The sequence below is a fragment of the Hydractinia symbiolongicarpus genome, chromosome 13, assembly GCF_029227915.1.
Source record: "Hydractinia symbiolongicarpus strain clone_291-10 chromosome 13, HSymV2.1, whole genome shotgun sequence".
Taxonomy (NCBI): Eukaryota; Metazoa; Cnidaria; class Hydrozoa; order Anthoathecata; family Hydractiniidae; genus Hydractinia; species Hydractinia symbiolongicarpus.
In genome coordinates, this window is record NC_079887.1 from 16167354 (window position 1) to 16183869 (window position 16516).

Here is a 16516-nt window from a genome sequence, read left to right on the forward strand (position 1 = left end):
AGAGAAAATAACAGGATTTGATTTTTTAATCTGATTTCACTAACAAAGCTAAAGATTTAAATTTAGCAAAGCCTTCAAATACGGTTTTACTGGTGGTATAATTATAAAAATAAGGATCTAATAACAAGTAATCTTTTGCAAGTTCGTAAAACTAATAGAGCGCCTTGACCGTTACAAAGTTTTAGATGATTTAAAACATCGCTCACTAACGAAATAGGGGGAACAACCAATTAAAATCACCGAACCAATTGTAAGTGAAGGCGTTAACACCACGTGAATTCGGACAAAAATATTTTGAGTTAAAGTTGTTAATTTTCTTATTTATGTCATCGGCGAAACGATCGACTGTAAAAATGCCAAGCTTCTGTTGAATGTAATCAAATGATTCATAATCTATCCCCCAGTTGTCGGAATTCCTTTGTTATTTGCCTTCCTCGGGATCCACGACGATTGTAATTTGATATTATAACTCATTGAAGCATTAAAGATTTCTAAAGCGACATTCGTTGCCAATGATAACACTACATCCTCTGACGCAGCTACGTCCAACGATACCATCAAATGTGGCATAAGTTGATTCTGTTCCAATATGACAGAAGATAAAGGCACCATTTCAGGTCTTCCTTTTCTGATATAGACAAGCGCACAAAATGAGACATTTCTTTTACGGAATTAGCTTTTGATATTAGTCTACTTAAAAACGGTCTGTTTAGATGAACTATTTGACATTGCAGTTTGCCTAATAAGGATAGCAGCATTCTTGTCCTTAGACTACTGGCTGTTAAGACCTGTTGCAGGTAACTTCCTGTGTTTTCAAGGGCTGGTATTTTTGTTTAAAGAAACTGTGAATTTAATTTTATGCTTAAATAAGTCATTATTGTGAAAGGTTGCACAGTCTTGTGTTTAGCGACAGGTATAGGTAAAGATCTTAACATCCTTAAACAGGTGTTTAGGTCATTTTGGCACGCAGACAAATTTGCATGCGTCGTCCAGGTAATGCGAAATTTAGCTCCTAAGGTCCTCAGATTCTAACGGCAGTTAACTGCTCTGCCAACCTCGATCCTTTTTTTCTCTTTTTGATATAAGTGATAATTTCTTTCTTGCTGTCCCTTATATCAATTCCCACTGCACTGTGTCTATCTTTTTCCTCCTTCAAATATTTTTCTACAACTTATGGAGCTTGATGAGCCGATGGGTTGTTTTTGATGCGGATATTAGGTCGCTTCGCTTCGCATTTCAACCAATGCTAGATCCGTTTTGTAGACCGTCCAATACGTACTCACCTAAATCAGTGGCTAAATTGAGGCGTCTCAGAGTATTCAATGCTCATTTCAAGCTATGCGGACCTAATTAGGGTCCAACTGTACCAGACAACTCCTGCAACATCTAACGACCCGCAAATTGTGTCATCTCCCCGATGTCCCTCACATGGCACAAGAGGAATCGAACCCAGGTCTCCCGCACAAAGCACAAGAGTTATAACCACTAAGCTACGGTACTAGATGCTCTAAATATGCAGTCATAATCTAGGCACCCGTTATCTCTCACCTCCCTGGCTGCCTTTGCCATAAGCATAGTCTTATGACTATGCCATAAGTAAACTATAATCCACAATGTCTTGCATGCATTGGGGAAACAAAACACTGTAGAGACTTCAGCCCAAGAGGCGTAACCCGTAATGTCAGCCAAATCCACTTTTATGAGGTATTTTTGAATGATTTCCCGACGCGGGTAGGTTAGCTAGATTAACTGATATCAGAAGTTTTAAGTCAATGTACTGTGAATTCAAAACTTTTTGAACAAGACAACCCAAAACTGGAGCACAACATTTGGTGACTTTCACAGCTGCCTCGTTGGGGCCAGAGAGCAGGGCGGTAGCAGATTCTTCTCTCTCATCTCTTATAAAGTTTGGAGAGATCTAACCCTGTCTCTAGAGATGACCAAACTGGGCTTGTAAGGCTTCAAATTTTTCGTTAAATAAGTTCACCAGCTCCTGTTTCAAGCCCTCCCTTGCCACGACCGATGACATTGCCGTACTACTTAGTAACGGATCCTCGTCCTGTATAAAAAACATACTCGGCTGTTTGGATCGAGAGGCCATGGTAATTGAAGACGATTGCAAGCACACAACCAGGTTTGTCTCGTGCGAGATTCGAGCTTAAATGATGAACATCGAGTAATCAAGGAGCACTGGTAACTACGACCTCCATTAAACTCAATTATACTGCGCATAATCGTCCTTTTCTTTTAGCCAAAACTTTAGCGTATTTAAACTTTGACCCCCTTTCTCTCTAGAGCCTATATATATGGAAAAGGGCCGCACTTTTGACGAAATATCTGCTAAACATTCGACTTTAAACCCTTCGCCTAACCCCCCACAAAACTTGTTGCAGAACAGAACCCTTGCGATCATAACAAGATACGCCATAATCGACACTTGTGGGAGTAATCTGAGTATTCGTGAAGGAGCTAACTAGCTAAGTCTTTCCGTTTTTTAACTCTTGTATTAGAATGGTTATGGAGGAATGGATTTCTAACGATCGCTCAACTAGGCGATTTTACGTTATTTGTCTTACATTAGACGGTATTCCTTTATTTTCTCGGTCAAATGGCAATCTTCCAAATTTGCCATTTCCTGTCATGGGTTCTTTAAATGGTGTCCACATGTTTGCAAAAAATAATCTTACAGAATTGGGTTTTACAACAGCTGACAATGCCAGTATTACCTGGAAAGAATTTCATAAAATTAAAATTATAATCATAAATTTTGACAGAAATGTTACAGAATATCATTTAAACTTAATGGTTGAGAATGTGTACAAATGCATGGTAATGACAATAGGTGAAAACGAATTCACAAAAATAAATAATGTTGAAAAGCTTAAAAAGAAAACAAAGCTGTCACTTCCACTTGTTATGAAATGTTTAAACCCAACGCAACTTTTGAGCAACGTTACTCAAACAACCGATATTGTCTTATGTTCTGAAATAGCTGTGATACAAAACACATTAAATGCTTATACTGAAGAATGTCAAAGTGAGTTTGGTTGTTTAATTTTGCATGGAAAAGTCATTGCTGGAACGGAAAAATTTTGGCAACTTCTTCCCATTGAAACATCACTAATGCTTCATCTAATGGAAACTATACCTTTACTTTCTGCATCAGACATTCCAATATATCTCCCAAATGGTAGCCCAACAGTTCCACATAGACTTATTGCCATCAATTTGCTCGAAAATATAAAAGTTATGATTGTATGTGGGCCTGAACCCTCACTACAAGATGTGCTACATAAATATGCGAAAAAATATTGGATGCCCTTGACACAAATACTTCAATCATGCTCTCGATTGTATCCTAGATGGTTTCCACCTGAGATAAAACTTGACATCAATTTGTTAGGATTTGTACTTGTAAATGTAACCGAAGGAAAATGTTTATCCTCTTTTCATCCACATGGTAATATGACAGGTGCTGATCAAGTTTATTTATCTGAGAAGGAGAAAAGAAAGTGCGCATTGGTTTCGTTTTATCGAACAGTTGTTGGTGATATTTTTGTAAGAATAGATGAAGAAATGAAATGCAAGAAGTTTCCTCATGAAGTTATAGAAACTTACAGCTGCACAGATCAATATAAATGTTATGCATTACAATCTTCAAACCATCAACTTTTTACTCTTTTTGGAAATGATGTTCCTTCATATAGTCTTGGGAATATCACAAAGCAGATTTTAAGACAATTAACTAAGGATAGAATTATATGATACTTTCTATATATATATATATATATATATATATATATATATATATATATATATATATATATATATATATATATATATATATATATATATATATATATATATATATATATATATATATATATATATATATATATATATATATATATATATATATATATATATATATATATATATATATATATATATATATATATATATATATATATATATATATATATATATATATATATATATATATATATATATATATATATATATATATATATATATATATATATATATATATATATATATATAGCTTAGGGGATAATACAGGTAAAATACCATTATATGAGCCATATTGAGTCCACAAGTTTGGAACTAAAATGCAGGCCATTCCTTGAGACAAGTGCGATTGCACGTGCACTCGCCCGCACACTCGTAAAAAAATTTACGAGTGCTTTTTATTGCACTCGTGAATTTTTTCTTTTTCTACAATATTAGCTATAGATTGATGAAAAAAGCTTTTGTGATATTTAAACGATCTACAGCGATATTTTCGCTTTCTATGATGCTGTTTTATGATTTTTACATGATCTACAGCAATCTTTTTGCTGTCTATGATTCCGTTTACATGATTTTTAAACGACCTACATCAATCTCTTCGCTTTCTACGATTCAGTTTTCCTGATTTTTAAACAATCTACGTCGATATTTTTGCTTTCTACCATGTCGTTTTATGATCTTTAAACGATCCACATTGGTATTTTCACTTTCTAAAATCGTATAGAGATTAATTCAAATAAAATATTATACAAATTGAAGCAATCATGGAGACCATTCCTTAGTATTCAAACATCATTTCTATACAGCTGTTATGTTATGGAAAACAAAAAATAGTTAGTGTGAAACACACTTGCAAATATTTACATCGCACTTGTAAATTTTGCTTACGAGTGCGATTTTTTGCACACCATAGCACTCGTAATTTTTTTAGCGGGTGCCTTTTGTAGCTCTGGCATAGTTTTACTTAAGAAATGGCCTGAAAATGTAAAACAGGAAAAATTAAAAAAAACACAGAATAGGGGTAAATAGGGCGTAGCTCAGTTTGCCTCCTACAGTAATAGGGAAAGCTTTTTTGTCTCTAAATAAAAACATATGCCACTGCCATAATTAATAAAAACAGTTTACATCCATTTTTGGTTAAATTAAGTAATACAATTTATAAATATTGTTTTTTTCTGTCTCTTAAATCAAATATTCTTCACAATTCTTAAACCCAGCAATAGTTAAACAAAAATTTCTGTGAGCTTTTAATTTTTTTTGAAATTTCTGCCACTGATCCTGTATCCAAATATGCCTTAGCCATACAACCCTCAAAATGAGTCGATTTCAGTATAAAATTGTCAATCAGAAATGTTTTAGCATTTGAAAGCTTTACAGAAAACTAGGAAGCAAGAAGTTTGTAAATTTTTGCAAAAATGTGTGTAAAATTAGATAAATGAATGGAATTTTATTAAAAACTTTGCATTTTTTAATTGACGTATTGACTATTATTATATGTATAGGTACAAGGAAAAGAGTGAACAAGCGCTAAATTTACAAACAATGTAATTATATGTAATTAATTTCAAATTCGGTGTGCAGCCTTAGCCCTCCAAACTGAGAATAGTTGCGCACTCGCTATGAAAGAATGCAGCAAATTCTAGTGGTACGAAATCAAGACTGTGCAGTATTTCCAGTTTTTACTAACCATTATTACACCTTTGTGAACTGTGTAAGTTTATTTGGAATTAGGTTCACCAACAAGGGAGAGTGGAGAGGCGGGTAAGAGACACCAATAAAGAGGGCAAGATGAGAGTACAATGCATGTCATATTTTTGAAGCTACAAATTTACAGATTCTAATAGATTATTCCAATTGAGTTGAACAACCTTATCAAATTTTTCTATTAGATTAAGATATAGTCAATCACGTCCACTTGCCTCCTCTAACCTGCTTAACGTTAAACGCAGTCTAGGCGTGCGAAGGCCCTAGCCTTTGCACGCCTAGGTGGCGTGCATTGAATTTGTTCTCATTCTGTTGATCCTCATTATCCCAGATACAATTTTTCCTGAAAGAACATTGACTTCATTTTTGCATTGGGTTTGTGTTTCTCCCGAGCCATATTTCATTACTTTCAGCAAAGTGATGACACTATCATCTACTAATAAATTATCATCATTGATACTTGTATCTTGAGCAGTTTTTGTAACCTACCAAAACTTTTTCTGGGTTAAACGGAACATTAACACATTTCGCGAAACCTACTTTTACATTCTTTTTGTCATGCTGCTATAGTGGAATTGTCAGTAGTCTTAGCAAAGTTAGAAAAAACTCCTTTGGTATACTTTTCTTTTTTACGGCCCTCCCTCTTTTTCCATTTTTCAAAAATTTGCCTGCATGCCATATTGGGCGAGAAAATGCAACATCTAGTGGTTACGTCATGTGGGTAGAATTATATACATGGTAAAAATTACTTCTAGTAAAAGATGAGAACTTAAATGGTCTCCAATCATCAGTCAATTTGTGATATAAATATATATACAGCAGAAAAGATCCCTTTAACCAATGCACTGCACTGAGTTGACAAACTTAATATCAGCCCCATAGTTTTATTTAGTTCGGCTTATGGTTCAAAATGGTGTAGTGACCAAGTAAGGTTGTATTATCGTTCTCAAGAAAAACAAAAACATCAGGATTAACTCAGTTGAATTTGTTGATGTTTGATACTCGTCAAGGCTTGGCATCAATTTATATTCTTTCATTTTAAAAAGTGCCGAAGAAAATGCCGCAGTCTGCCGAAGCAATTGCCGAAGGTTTTCAGTGCTTTTGACCATTGTCTTTGGCATTTTTTCTGCCGAAGGACTGCCGCAGTGATTTTAAAAAATTGCGAAGTTACTTCGGCAATTTTTTGCCGAGGCAAATATATCTGAAATTCGAGGGCTGTACGTTTTATTATAGTTTTAGTTTTAATTATATTGAATGTTGATATTATAATTTTGTTTATTCCATTTATTCTTTGTAATAATACTTTCAAGCGATATAGTTTGTTTTGAAAGCACATGTACAGTGTTCATGACCATTTTCGAAATATTTTAAAATTATTTATATCTTGCCTCCCCCCCCACCCCCCTCCAAAAAAAATTTGCCAATAACACATAAGGGATATTTTGAAACAACTTTCTTTAGCATTTATTGTTTATTACACACTCCTCTTGTATTAGTCCCATTTAAGTATGAACTTTTTCTGATTTTAAATTTATGTAACTGGTTATGTTAAATATAATGTATATCCTACTTTCCATTGCTTTTTATTTTCCAGTATGTTTCTAACTACGTTGAATTCCAAAAGAAACGGAGAAATTATAAAAAGATTATACCAACTCCATTTGGTGAGTTGCTGTGACGGTTTATTTCAACTTCTCGATAAAATTGATTTCAACCTGAACGATATTAAAGAGAGAAGAAATTTGAACATGGCTTTATTTGCACCGACTGTAAAATACTGTGAAAACATTTTGAAGCAGGTATTTGAATGTACATTGACATCAACATCGACAACTGCAGAGACACTGTCTGATGAAACAGAAGCATGTCCTATAAACATCACCGAAAAAGCTACAGAATTTTGTGAGCAGTACAAGCTTGATTGCAGTTCAAGTAAAGTTTTTGTAAATAATATTGACTTTAAAGTAAAGCAAAGAGAGCTATGGGACTTTTTTGAGTACTTTGGTAAAGTGTTGAGGTGTAGTATCATTAAAGACAGGAAGACCAAAAGATCAAGAGGGTATCCATATTTGTATTTCCATGTATAAAGTTGCAATTGATCAACTCTAAATATTTACCTGATAATTTTTTTTTCTATTCAGGTTTGCATTTGTTATTTTTTCGAGTCCACAGGATGCTAACTCTGCAATAAATGCTAAAAATTATGAATTACGCTTAAACGGGAGGTATGTAAAATTGACAGCAACTTTCAAGCTATTGTTGATGATTCCTGCTTTATTCCACGTTTTTATTTTCTAAACAGGTTAACATAAATCCCTATGAAATAGATTTTCAGGGTATTTTCCAATAATGTAATGATTTCATTTTCGCTACAACTTTACATGTTTGTAATAGGGTGATGGTTGTCAAACCAGCTACTCGACAGAAAAAATCAAGTATATACCTTTTCATGTTTCAATCAGCAATTTCTTTTCTAATATCAAAGCTACTTATGCATTTAGTGTCTTATTAACATTTTAGCTAAGTCAGAAGAAAATACATCACTTTCTAAAGCTGAGCAAAAAATGAAGGTAGGATTGTAAAATTATGAGCATTTTATAATACAAGTATAACCCAAAAAACTTCACTGATAACTTAAACTTCCAGGAACTGAAACAAACAGCTTTTTAAATTTCCTTCAACAGAACTTTTTTATACAAAAAATTTAAGTCAAACTCTTAATAACTGGAACATTTATTAAAAGTTGAATTTTTTCCCTGTCCCCTGTGCCTATACCTCTGATAACTAAAGCTAAGGCATTTTTCAACCTTGTCATCACCAAAATTATAAAAACTAGATAAAAAACGCCTTCCCAGCACCAAGATTATTTCTGTTTGAACTATATTCAATTGTTTGCCAAAGTTCAAGTTATCAAGAAACATGAGGGGAATACTGTATATCAATATCATTGACACAAATCTCTGACTTTGTTTTTTGGAAGGTTTACCCTGTTCAATTTACATGGTTTTTTGTAATTTGACCAACACAGATTTTTTTCATATTTCATTTTATTCAGTACTAACACAGTTATCTTAAGAAAAAATCTCATTTATATAATATCAATTTATTTTAGGATGCTGCACAGTATTTTTTAAATAATGACTTGGGCGAACAGAAATGTCAGTTGTATGTTTAATTTTTTATATGACTACTTCTATGTAAGAAAGAACTTTAGAAAGTTTTTAGAAAATGTATTTATTAAAGTCTCCCTACTTAACAAAACTTACATAAATTCTGTTCATTTGACTTTGAGAAACCTCATTTGTCTTACTAACATTGTAGATTTATCATTAAGGGTTTCCCTACTTCCTTCTCTAAAAAGATATTAGGTTTATTGTAGAATAATGTTGTGGATTTTAAATTAAATTTGTCAATCGGCCAAATTTTGTAATTTTTCTTATTACTAGTGTAAGACTTGTCAGAAATTAACTTGATTGCACAGCAATAGTTATGCGCTATTAAAGGCCCAACATGAAATTTTTTTTGATATTAAAGCAAACATGAACAAAGCAATTTTCTGGAATTTTGTTTGCCTTGACACTGCTCTCTTGAGTAAAGTATTTTGAATTTAGAAGATTATCTGTCTTGTTTTTTAACCAGGGAAAAAGAAATATGTCCATTTAAAGTTCTTTGTGATGACATGATTCTGGAGATATTTTCCTATCTAGATCTTATTACAAGAATAAAAATCGAATTAGGTATGTTTTTATTTGTCTTCAGCATTTATTCTACATGTTAATATTCTTGTACTAAATAAGTTGTGGAGTGTATAATTCAATGAGTAGTTTATATGTGAAACTTATCTCTGTATTACAGCCAACATTAGTGCTGACGGTTTAAACATTTTGTTTTTATTGCATGCAGCTAACTGCAAAGAAGACGTATTTGTTTATACTTTTTGGATGATACATTACTAGCCACGTAACTGTACAACGACGAGGGGTTAGAGTATTTAATCTTCCTAATTTCATAAAGATCAAATATGTATATCTACCTACTGTCGAAGCAAACTTATATTTTTGAAAATAGACAAACTTGAATTAACTGAAACTGAAACCTACTTTCCTTATTTCTACATACCTACCACAGTCACAATTGACACCCACTTGCAATTTTAGTATAAAAAGCTACTTTTTTAAGGCGTCAACCTGCTCTACATAGCTAACAGTCAATTTTAACGGCCAAAATTACGTTTATTTGATGCAATTGTTTTTGTAAAGGCATTTAAAGAAAAAAAAATAATTTATTACTAACAACTTAAACATTTGCAGTCCAATGTTGATAACACTTGATTTGTTTATTGCAATGAAAATTGGTCAAGATAGCCAATGATGCAGGACTTGTTTTTTGGCTGTTATACAAAGATTCTTTATGAGAAGACCACCTGTCCAAGATGGACGTCTTAAGTAAATTTGAATATATGCTAATAATGCATGTAAAAATTGCAAAAAGCAGCAGAAAATTCATTTTTCTAGTTGCACATGAGAGAAAATACACTTCCATTTTTTTCATTTTTTTTTCAGTATGTAAAAAATGGCAGAACCTTGCTATTGAGTCTTGGGGAAATGTTCACCATGTTGACTTTCATGGTATATTTCAAATATCTCACAAATATGCAGGTAATGTGGTTTTTTTCTTCCTTAGAATTTATTTTTAAGTTTCATTCTAATATGCATTCTGCAAGATTTGCATTCAGTTTAAGCTACTTATTGTTAGTATTTGCAAAAAAATGGCAAACGGGTTAAACTTTTTTTAACTAACAAGCAAGTCTATTGTTTTAGGGGTTTTTTAATGTTTCGTGTGGGTTTAGCTTGTATATACAATGCAATTTTATTGTTTTATTTTATTGGTGAATGTAATAAGTGGCCTGAATTTTATTTTTTAGGTTTAACTGATCGAGTTTTGATATCATTATTAAAGAAAGGTTGTCAAAACCTCATATCACTCGATCTTTCTGCCTCTCCATATCTTCTCAGTCATTACAGCTTGATATATATTGGTATGTGCAAAAAACCCCATTTGTTGTTTTAACGAAAAACTACTTTATTTCTGGATTGTGGTAATGTTTTTAAATCACATTCTAAGTCTGATTTGGGTCACATTTTTCACATTTTTTTTGTATTACTTACTTGTGGTAACGCATTTTAAAGGATTGAGAATTATTCGCTAGGAATTTAGCAAATACTATTCATAATATTCCCTTATAGTACTTTCAAATATTATATTGTTATTGAAGATATTGTTACGGTTTGTCTGTTCAGTATTCATATTACTCTGGAAAGTTTATCATTTCTTGAACATGATAGTTTAGTAGGCAACGTTTCGGGAGATCCTTCTCCCATCATCGGGCAAAGTAAAATGATGTTGAGCATGTATTTATATAATTGCAGAGGATCGAAATTCATAAAAATTAGCCAATCAGAAACGAGCTGATAATTACAGTTAATTACGGTTAATTTCGGACCTAGATGTAGGTAACTACTTCTTCTGTAGGTATCAACTTCCTAAGATTTGGTTACCAGCCCTAAGATTTGGTTACCAGCCCCTGCTCAACATCATTTTACTTTTCCCGATGATGGGAGAAGGATCTCCCGAAACGTCGCCTACTAAACTATCATGTTCAAGAAATGATAAACTTTCCACAGTAATATTATATTGTTGATAGGAAATGGTAATGTATTTTAGATCCACAAAATCAATACTGCTTAACCAATATATCTTTTTTCACATCTAATGTAAGATAAACGTAAATTACCAATCTAAGTCTGTTACTTTTGTTTTTACGGCTTTTGCTTGTTTCTAAGAATTTTTGTTTGTTTCAATTGAATTTATAGAAACAGTTAACTGATGAATATATAGTATATTTTGTTTCAATTTGCAGGAAATATATGTGAAAAGTTGGAGAGCATAAACTTATCTTTTACTTCTGTGCAGAACAAAACATTGAAACATCTTGGCTCAAAACTTTTGCAGCTTAAAGTATGTTTTTTTTTCTACCAGTTTTCTTTCGCGACATGTTTTGTTGACGATGTATGTTGTAGCCACTAGTGTTGTACTTACTTTTTGAGTTTTTTTAATTTTTTATTGTTACGTTTAGAAAATTAATCTTGCTAGGTGCTTGCATGTTGGTGAAAAAGGGTAACTTAAGTTTCTTAATCTTTCTGATTTTCCATGGACACTTCACTCAAAAAGACACTAATGCATCATTTCCTACCTTTTGTTGTTATTAAATTGCAAGCTTTTTCCTCTCTTTTGAATTTTTTTTACAAATTAAATTGATTGATTTGAATACAATATTTAGTCTGTGGTGGTTGTTTAAAGATTTAAAACACTTGGAATATTTGAAACTTACAGAAACAACAAGACTTTCGGGAAAAGTAAGTGATCGAATAAAAAATGTTTACTTTGCTATGTTTTCAGTTGTGTTTAGCAGTCTACTTAATATATTTATCAGAATCAATACTTGTTACACATGGGGGATTCGTATTTTTACTCTATTTAAATTGAAGCGCAAAAGACCTTTAATTGCAATTCTCGAGATTACTGGAATTGAATGGATTATATCATGAAAATGTGAAGGTAGGGTGCAACCCTGGAACGTAATTAATAAAAAAGCAGAATAATAATAATATCTCGTTTTCTTCCAACACCTGGTCTTGGTATTTTGGATATTCAGCTAGAAAATTTGTTTACGTGACCAGGCAATTTGATATTTATGGAGAGAGAGGGTAATAGAATGTTTTCATTTTAATTTTTTATATTATGTCTACGGTTATTAAAAAGTTGTTATTTGTTTTTGCTATTTAGTGCTTGTACATGCTTCCACCTACATTAAAAACCGTTGATTTCAATACGTGTTCAAAGGTAAGAGTGAGTACATTTGGTTGTGTCTGCATAACAAATGCAGCTTTTTATTTAAGACCAACCTGTGATATTGTACATTTTTTTTTCTGATTGTAAACATCCTTTCGGTTTTAAAAAATTACTCAGAATAATGTTCTTGTAAGTGATCAAATTTGACATTGTTTGATGATATAAAATTTTTTGGTCGTTGCAGACCAAAATACGTTGCGATATTGCTGTGTTGTCGTTAGGGACCATCTCAAATTTGAAAGTGAAAGCAAGTCCGAAATTCAGTACCTTATGCAAAAAAAAAAAAAAATAAATAATAAAAAAAATTGAACAACTTCTCTATTTTTTATTTATTTGTATATTTATAGGTTTGTGATTAATTGAATAAAGTTCAAAGGAAAATAAAATGTGAAATTACATTTTATTTTCCTTCTAACTTTATTTTTTCAAATATAGTTTACATATTTTTGTGGGACTCACTGTAGAGTAGAAGCAGAGAGAGGTATATGAGTAGAATTTTTTGTTTAGCTCTCAGATCTGGGATTGAAAAATCTGGCAATGCGATGTCCAAACTTGACCAATATTAATATTTCGTTATGTTTGTCGATCACCAATGCTGGTGTAAATGCACTATTAGAAGTAAGTGAAACAAAACTTTTGAAGAAGATGGAGAAACGTTTTGACTGATTGTAACATGCTCGTTAGGAGATGCCTTAATTACCGACTTTCATACAGTGCAGTCTGGGCACGAATAAAGCGCTTGTAGGGACAAATTTTTAGCTTGTTTTTGTTTGACTCGATAGCCCAGTCAAGTTTTTTGGTCACTTTCTCACAAAGAATTATTTGTGTCATACGAAGAAAGGTCGTGAAATGTGTAACCTTTTCTTGTTTCTCTTCTAATTCTTAACATTTGGTGCTGCTAGTCCTCTCTTTGGTATATTATCTATATTAAAACAAGAACAACTTACAGTTATTAACTTTTACAAAGTTTAAAAGATGGACGATGGTAAAAGTGTATTTTTAGCTCTGTGCCTGCAGGCAGAGGCAATGAGCATGGACTGAAGTATCTATAAGAAAATACATGACGCACTGCTAGATATTACACATTTTTTCCTTATAATCAACCTTCATGGTATGAATTAAATATAGCTAGCTAGATGGCTGAAGACAACCATATGTTCAATGTAATGTATGTTTGGCTATGGCTGCAACAAGGACAACCAAAACGAATTAGAGCTAGCTAGCTTATTGTTGCAAAAGTAGAAGAAATGGATAATCAAATATCAAGCTAAAAGAATCAAGATATGAATAATTATCAAAGAATATTTTTAAATTTGGACGAAAGGCTATTAAAAATGCCACAACTGCATATGTAGCTTATATATACTGTCCTTATTACGTGATTATCTAGAAGCGAATATTTAACCCCGCCAACTCCATAACTTTATGGTTTAGCATCTCTAAAAAAAACTTAATTAATTAAAAAAAATTAAATTTTTTTTTAATTCAACTTTTTCTGGCTAATTTTTTTTTTTGAGGAAAAGATTTTCAGGATGAAGGTAATCTTCAAATGATAGATTTTTGCAGAAAGAAGTTTTCATGAGTTTTTTAGTTTTTTTTTTCTTTAGTTTACAAGTTCACAACAAATTTTAGGAGTCAGTCATGTGTTTGCATGTGTTTACAACTTATTCACTGAAATAAATTCTTGTCAATAAGTTTAAAGAGAACATTTTCTTACTTGCATGTAATTTTGCTATGATATCTTTCCAACCTTTTCCTATCCTTGTCAGAAAATTTGACCCACCATTTCCCTTTTAGTACTAGATTCCTAACCAGTTATATATATGCAATATTAAATTTTAGCTAATCTGGCAATTTTGGAGTTTTTTGCAAGAATTAATTTGTTTGTATCAAGTGTTTATTATTAACTAAAAGATTATATATATCAAATGTTGATGAAGACTTTTGCAAAAACAGTTTGCTGAGGCTGAAGATTTAGTAATTTTAGTGAAAGAAAAATCAGTATTGTTAAATAACGAAAACTTTATTGTGGATAAAAAATGAGACACTTTGTGTTAAAAATTTGTGGATGTTGGATTTTAACTTTTTTTTGTAAATTTAAGGTTAACGTAGATGTAACTAACAGCTAACATAATGATAATAATAGAAAAGTATTCACAGTGATGTTTTCCTTGCCCCTGTGCACTGGCCAGGCTAACTAAAGCTAAATGGCTTAAACTACACCTTTCATCACACCTTTCGTCAGCTATTTACCTAGCTAGTTAACTAACTAACTGCACTTGCTTTGTTTTGAAATATAGTGGTAGTAACTATTGGGGACAATACTTTTTAAACAATAAAAATTAGCAATGTGGTGCCAACAATAACATTTCTTTCTGGTAACACGTTGGACACTTAACTTTTAGCTGGGCTAACCTTCAGACGGAATCAGCAATCTTTAGTCATTTAATAACCTTGAATTTTGTGTCTTTTGGATAGAATACAGTCCATAAACCATTAAAGAATACCCTTCTTTAATTTTACTGTTATAATAGTAAAGCAGGGAGGTATAAAAGTTCTTTTATACCTCCATGGGTAAGCCTTAAGTTAAATTTTCTGTTAATTTTGTTGTTGTTTTCTTCTTGTTGCGCTACCATTATGAAAAATTTGTCCCTACAAGCTTTTACTCGTGCCCAGACTGCGCTGTATGAAAGTCGGTAATGATGCGAATTTATTATGTATTTGTACACATTTGTAACTTTTTAAATTTCTAGTTCATTTTTGCGAATTAGTTCAGATCTCCTTTAAAGGTTTTCGCTTGTTATTCAAAAGCAGCTTAGTCCTGTACCAACCTCGTTCCCAGGGCAAATTTCCTCTGTTTTGTTATCAAAGACGACGCGAAGAAATGGCCCTGCTGTGGGAACGAGGTTGAGTCTCGTGCATGGAGAAGTATTTGTTGCTAATTTATTACAAATATTACGAAACAAAATGTTATTTTATTTTAGACTTGTACAAACGTTTTTAACTTAAGCATGAAAGGTTTGAGCCCAACACGTAAGTGATATATCATTTCTTCCAAGCATTTATTTGTCTACATGGAAATTTGAGTCAATTTCTATACTGTAAATGCTTTAAATCGTGATATTATGATACTTTTTCAGGAAAAAGGAAGATGTTTAACTAAAGGGAAAGAAGGGTTTTATTTAGTGGGAAACAAGGTTTTAGGGGGTGTTTGATTGGTTGTTCAAGTTTTACCTCGTGCTTTTTTTAAGCTTTTTGGGGCCTTTAACTTCTTGCTAATTTTAAAATTTCTTGAGAACAGATATTAACAGACAGTTTTTCCTTGTTTAGTTGTGACGTCACGTGGTCTTCTGTCTCTTCGCAAGTTAAACAAGTTGGTAAGGATACAAATATTTTTTATTATGTAATCCTTAAAATTAATAATTAATTTTGACTAGGTCTAGCTTTAATGTATATAAATTAGGGCCATGTCGATGAGAATCTTGCCTCTTCTTAGTTCTGTGTGCCTTACCAGAATGTCATTAAGCATGCCTTTTTATTCCCTTGATTTTTGTCACCTCTTTATGATGTTTACACGTACACGCTCATAGTTTTTTTACACAAACATAATTTATTCCGCAAAACAGGTTGAGGTACTCGTTTTGTAGCTTTCTTCCCAAAGTATTTTCTTTTGTGGTGGAAGAAATAGATAACTGGGTACTTTTTATTTTTCTTATGTCATTTGATACATTTTCAACAATTGAACTGTCTGACAACTTAGGGAATTGATTTTCGCAAGAATTAATTTTGGAAATTCCTGCGTAAATTAATTGCCTTAAAGTGCACATTTAGAAACATTTGTAATGTTTCTTATTCCTTTCTTTCTTTACTTTTTAGATATCTCTCGACATCAGTCAAAATAGTTCAGTTGATGATGACGTCATTAAGACTGTGAGCAGGTCCTGCTCCAAATTAAAGTAAGGAAAAGTTTAGGGACACCCTGACACAGGATTTGATCGTTCCAACTGCTTCTGAACTAATTTGCAAGCTTGATCGCAGTTCATGATAAACATTGGACAACCAAAAAAGTGTATTACATACTTGTCATTGA

At 32.3% G+C, this 16516-nt stretch overlaps 3 protein-coding genes across 3 annotated transcripts; all 3 read left to right on the forward strand.

Moving 5' to 3' along the window:
- The first annotated feature begins 802 nt into the window (after positions 1-802).
- Positions 803-3765, forward strand: LOC130624013 (protein fuzzy homolog). Its single transcript, XM_057439569.1, has one exon. It carries the CDS (start codon positions 2512-2514, stop codon positions 3763-3765), a length of 1254 nt encoding a protein of 417 aa, XP_057295552.1. The 5' UTR covers positions 803-2511.
- Positions 3766-7076: 3311 nt separating this feature from the next.
- On the forward strand, positions 7077-10172 carry LOC130623938 (uncharacterized). Its single transcript, XM_057439488.1, has 7 exons — positions 7077-7573; positions 7656-7739; positions 7909-7949; positions 8035-8084; positions 8627-8672; positions 9154-9251; positions 10077-10172. The coding sequence occupies exons 1-6, from the start codon at positions 7110-7112 to the stop codon at positions 9195-9197; spliced, it is 729 nt and encodes a 242-aa protein (XP_057295471.1). The 5' UTR covers positions 7077-7109; the 3' UTR covers positions 9198-9251; positions 10077-10172.
- On the forward strand, positions 9947-13092 carry LOC130623129 (uncharacterized). The gene is made up of 9 exons (XM_057438621.1): positions 9947-9959; positions 10077-10172; positions 10439-10552; positions 11435-11532; positions 11651-11691; positions 11855-11930; positions 12361-12417; positions 12611-12667; positions 12934-13092. Exons 1-9 carry the CDS (start codon positions 9947-9949, stop codon positions 13090-13092), a joined length of 711 nt encoding a protein of 236 aa, XP_057294604.1.
- The last annotated feature ends 3424 nt before the right edge of the window (positions 13093-16516 follow it).

Coding starts and splice junctions, on each gene's coding strand:
- LOC130623938 (XM_057439488.1), top strand. CDS start 7,110: ATGTTTCTAACTACGTTGAATTCCAAAAGAAACGGAGAAATTATAAAA. Junction 7,950..8,034: donor TACTCGACAGAAAAAATCAA/GTATATACCTTT, acceptor TTAACATTTTAG/CTAAGTCAGAAGAAAATACA. Junction 8,085..8,626: donor AAGCTGAGCAAAAAATGAAG/GTAGGATTGTAA, acceptor AATTTATTTTAG/GATGCTGCACAGTATTTTTT.
- LOC130624013 (XM_057439569.1), top strand. CDS start 2,512: ATGGTTATGGAGGAATGGATTTCTAACGATCGCTCAACTAGGCGATTT.
- LOC130623129 (XM_057438621.1), top strand. Junction 11,533..11,650: donor CAAAACTTTTGCAGCTTAAA/GTATGTTTTTTT, acceptor TGTTACGTTTAG/AAAATTAATCTTGCTAGGTG. Junction 11,931..12,360: donor CAACAAGACTTTCGGGAAAA/GTAAGTGATCGA, acceptor TTTGCTATTTAG/TGCTTGTACATGCTTCCACC.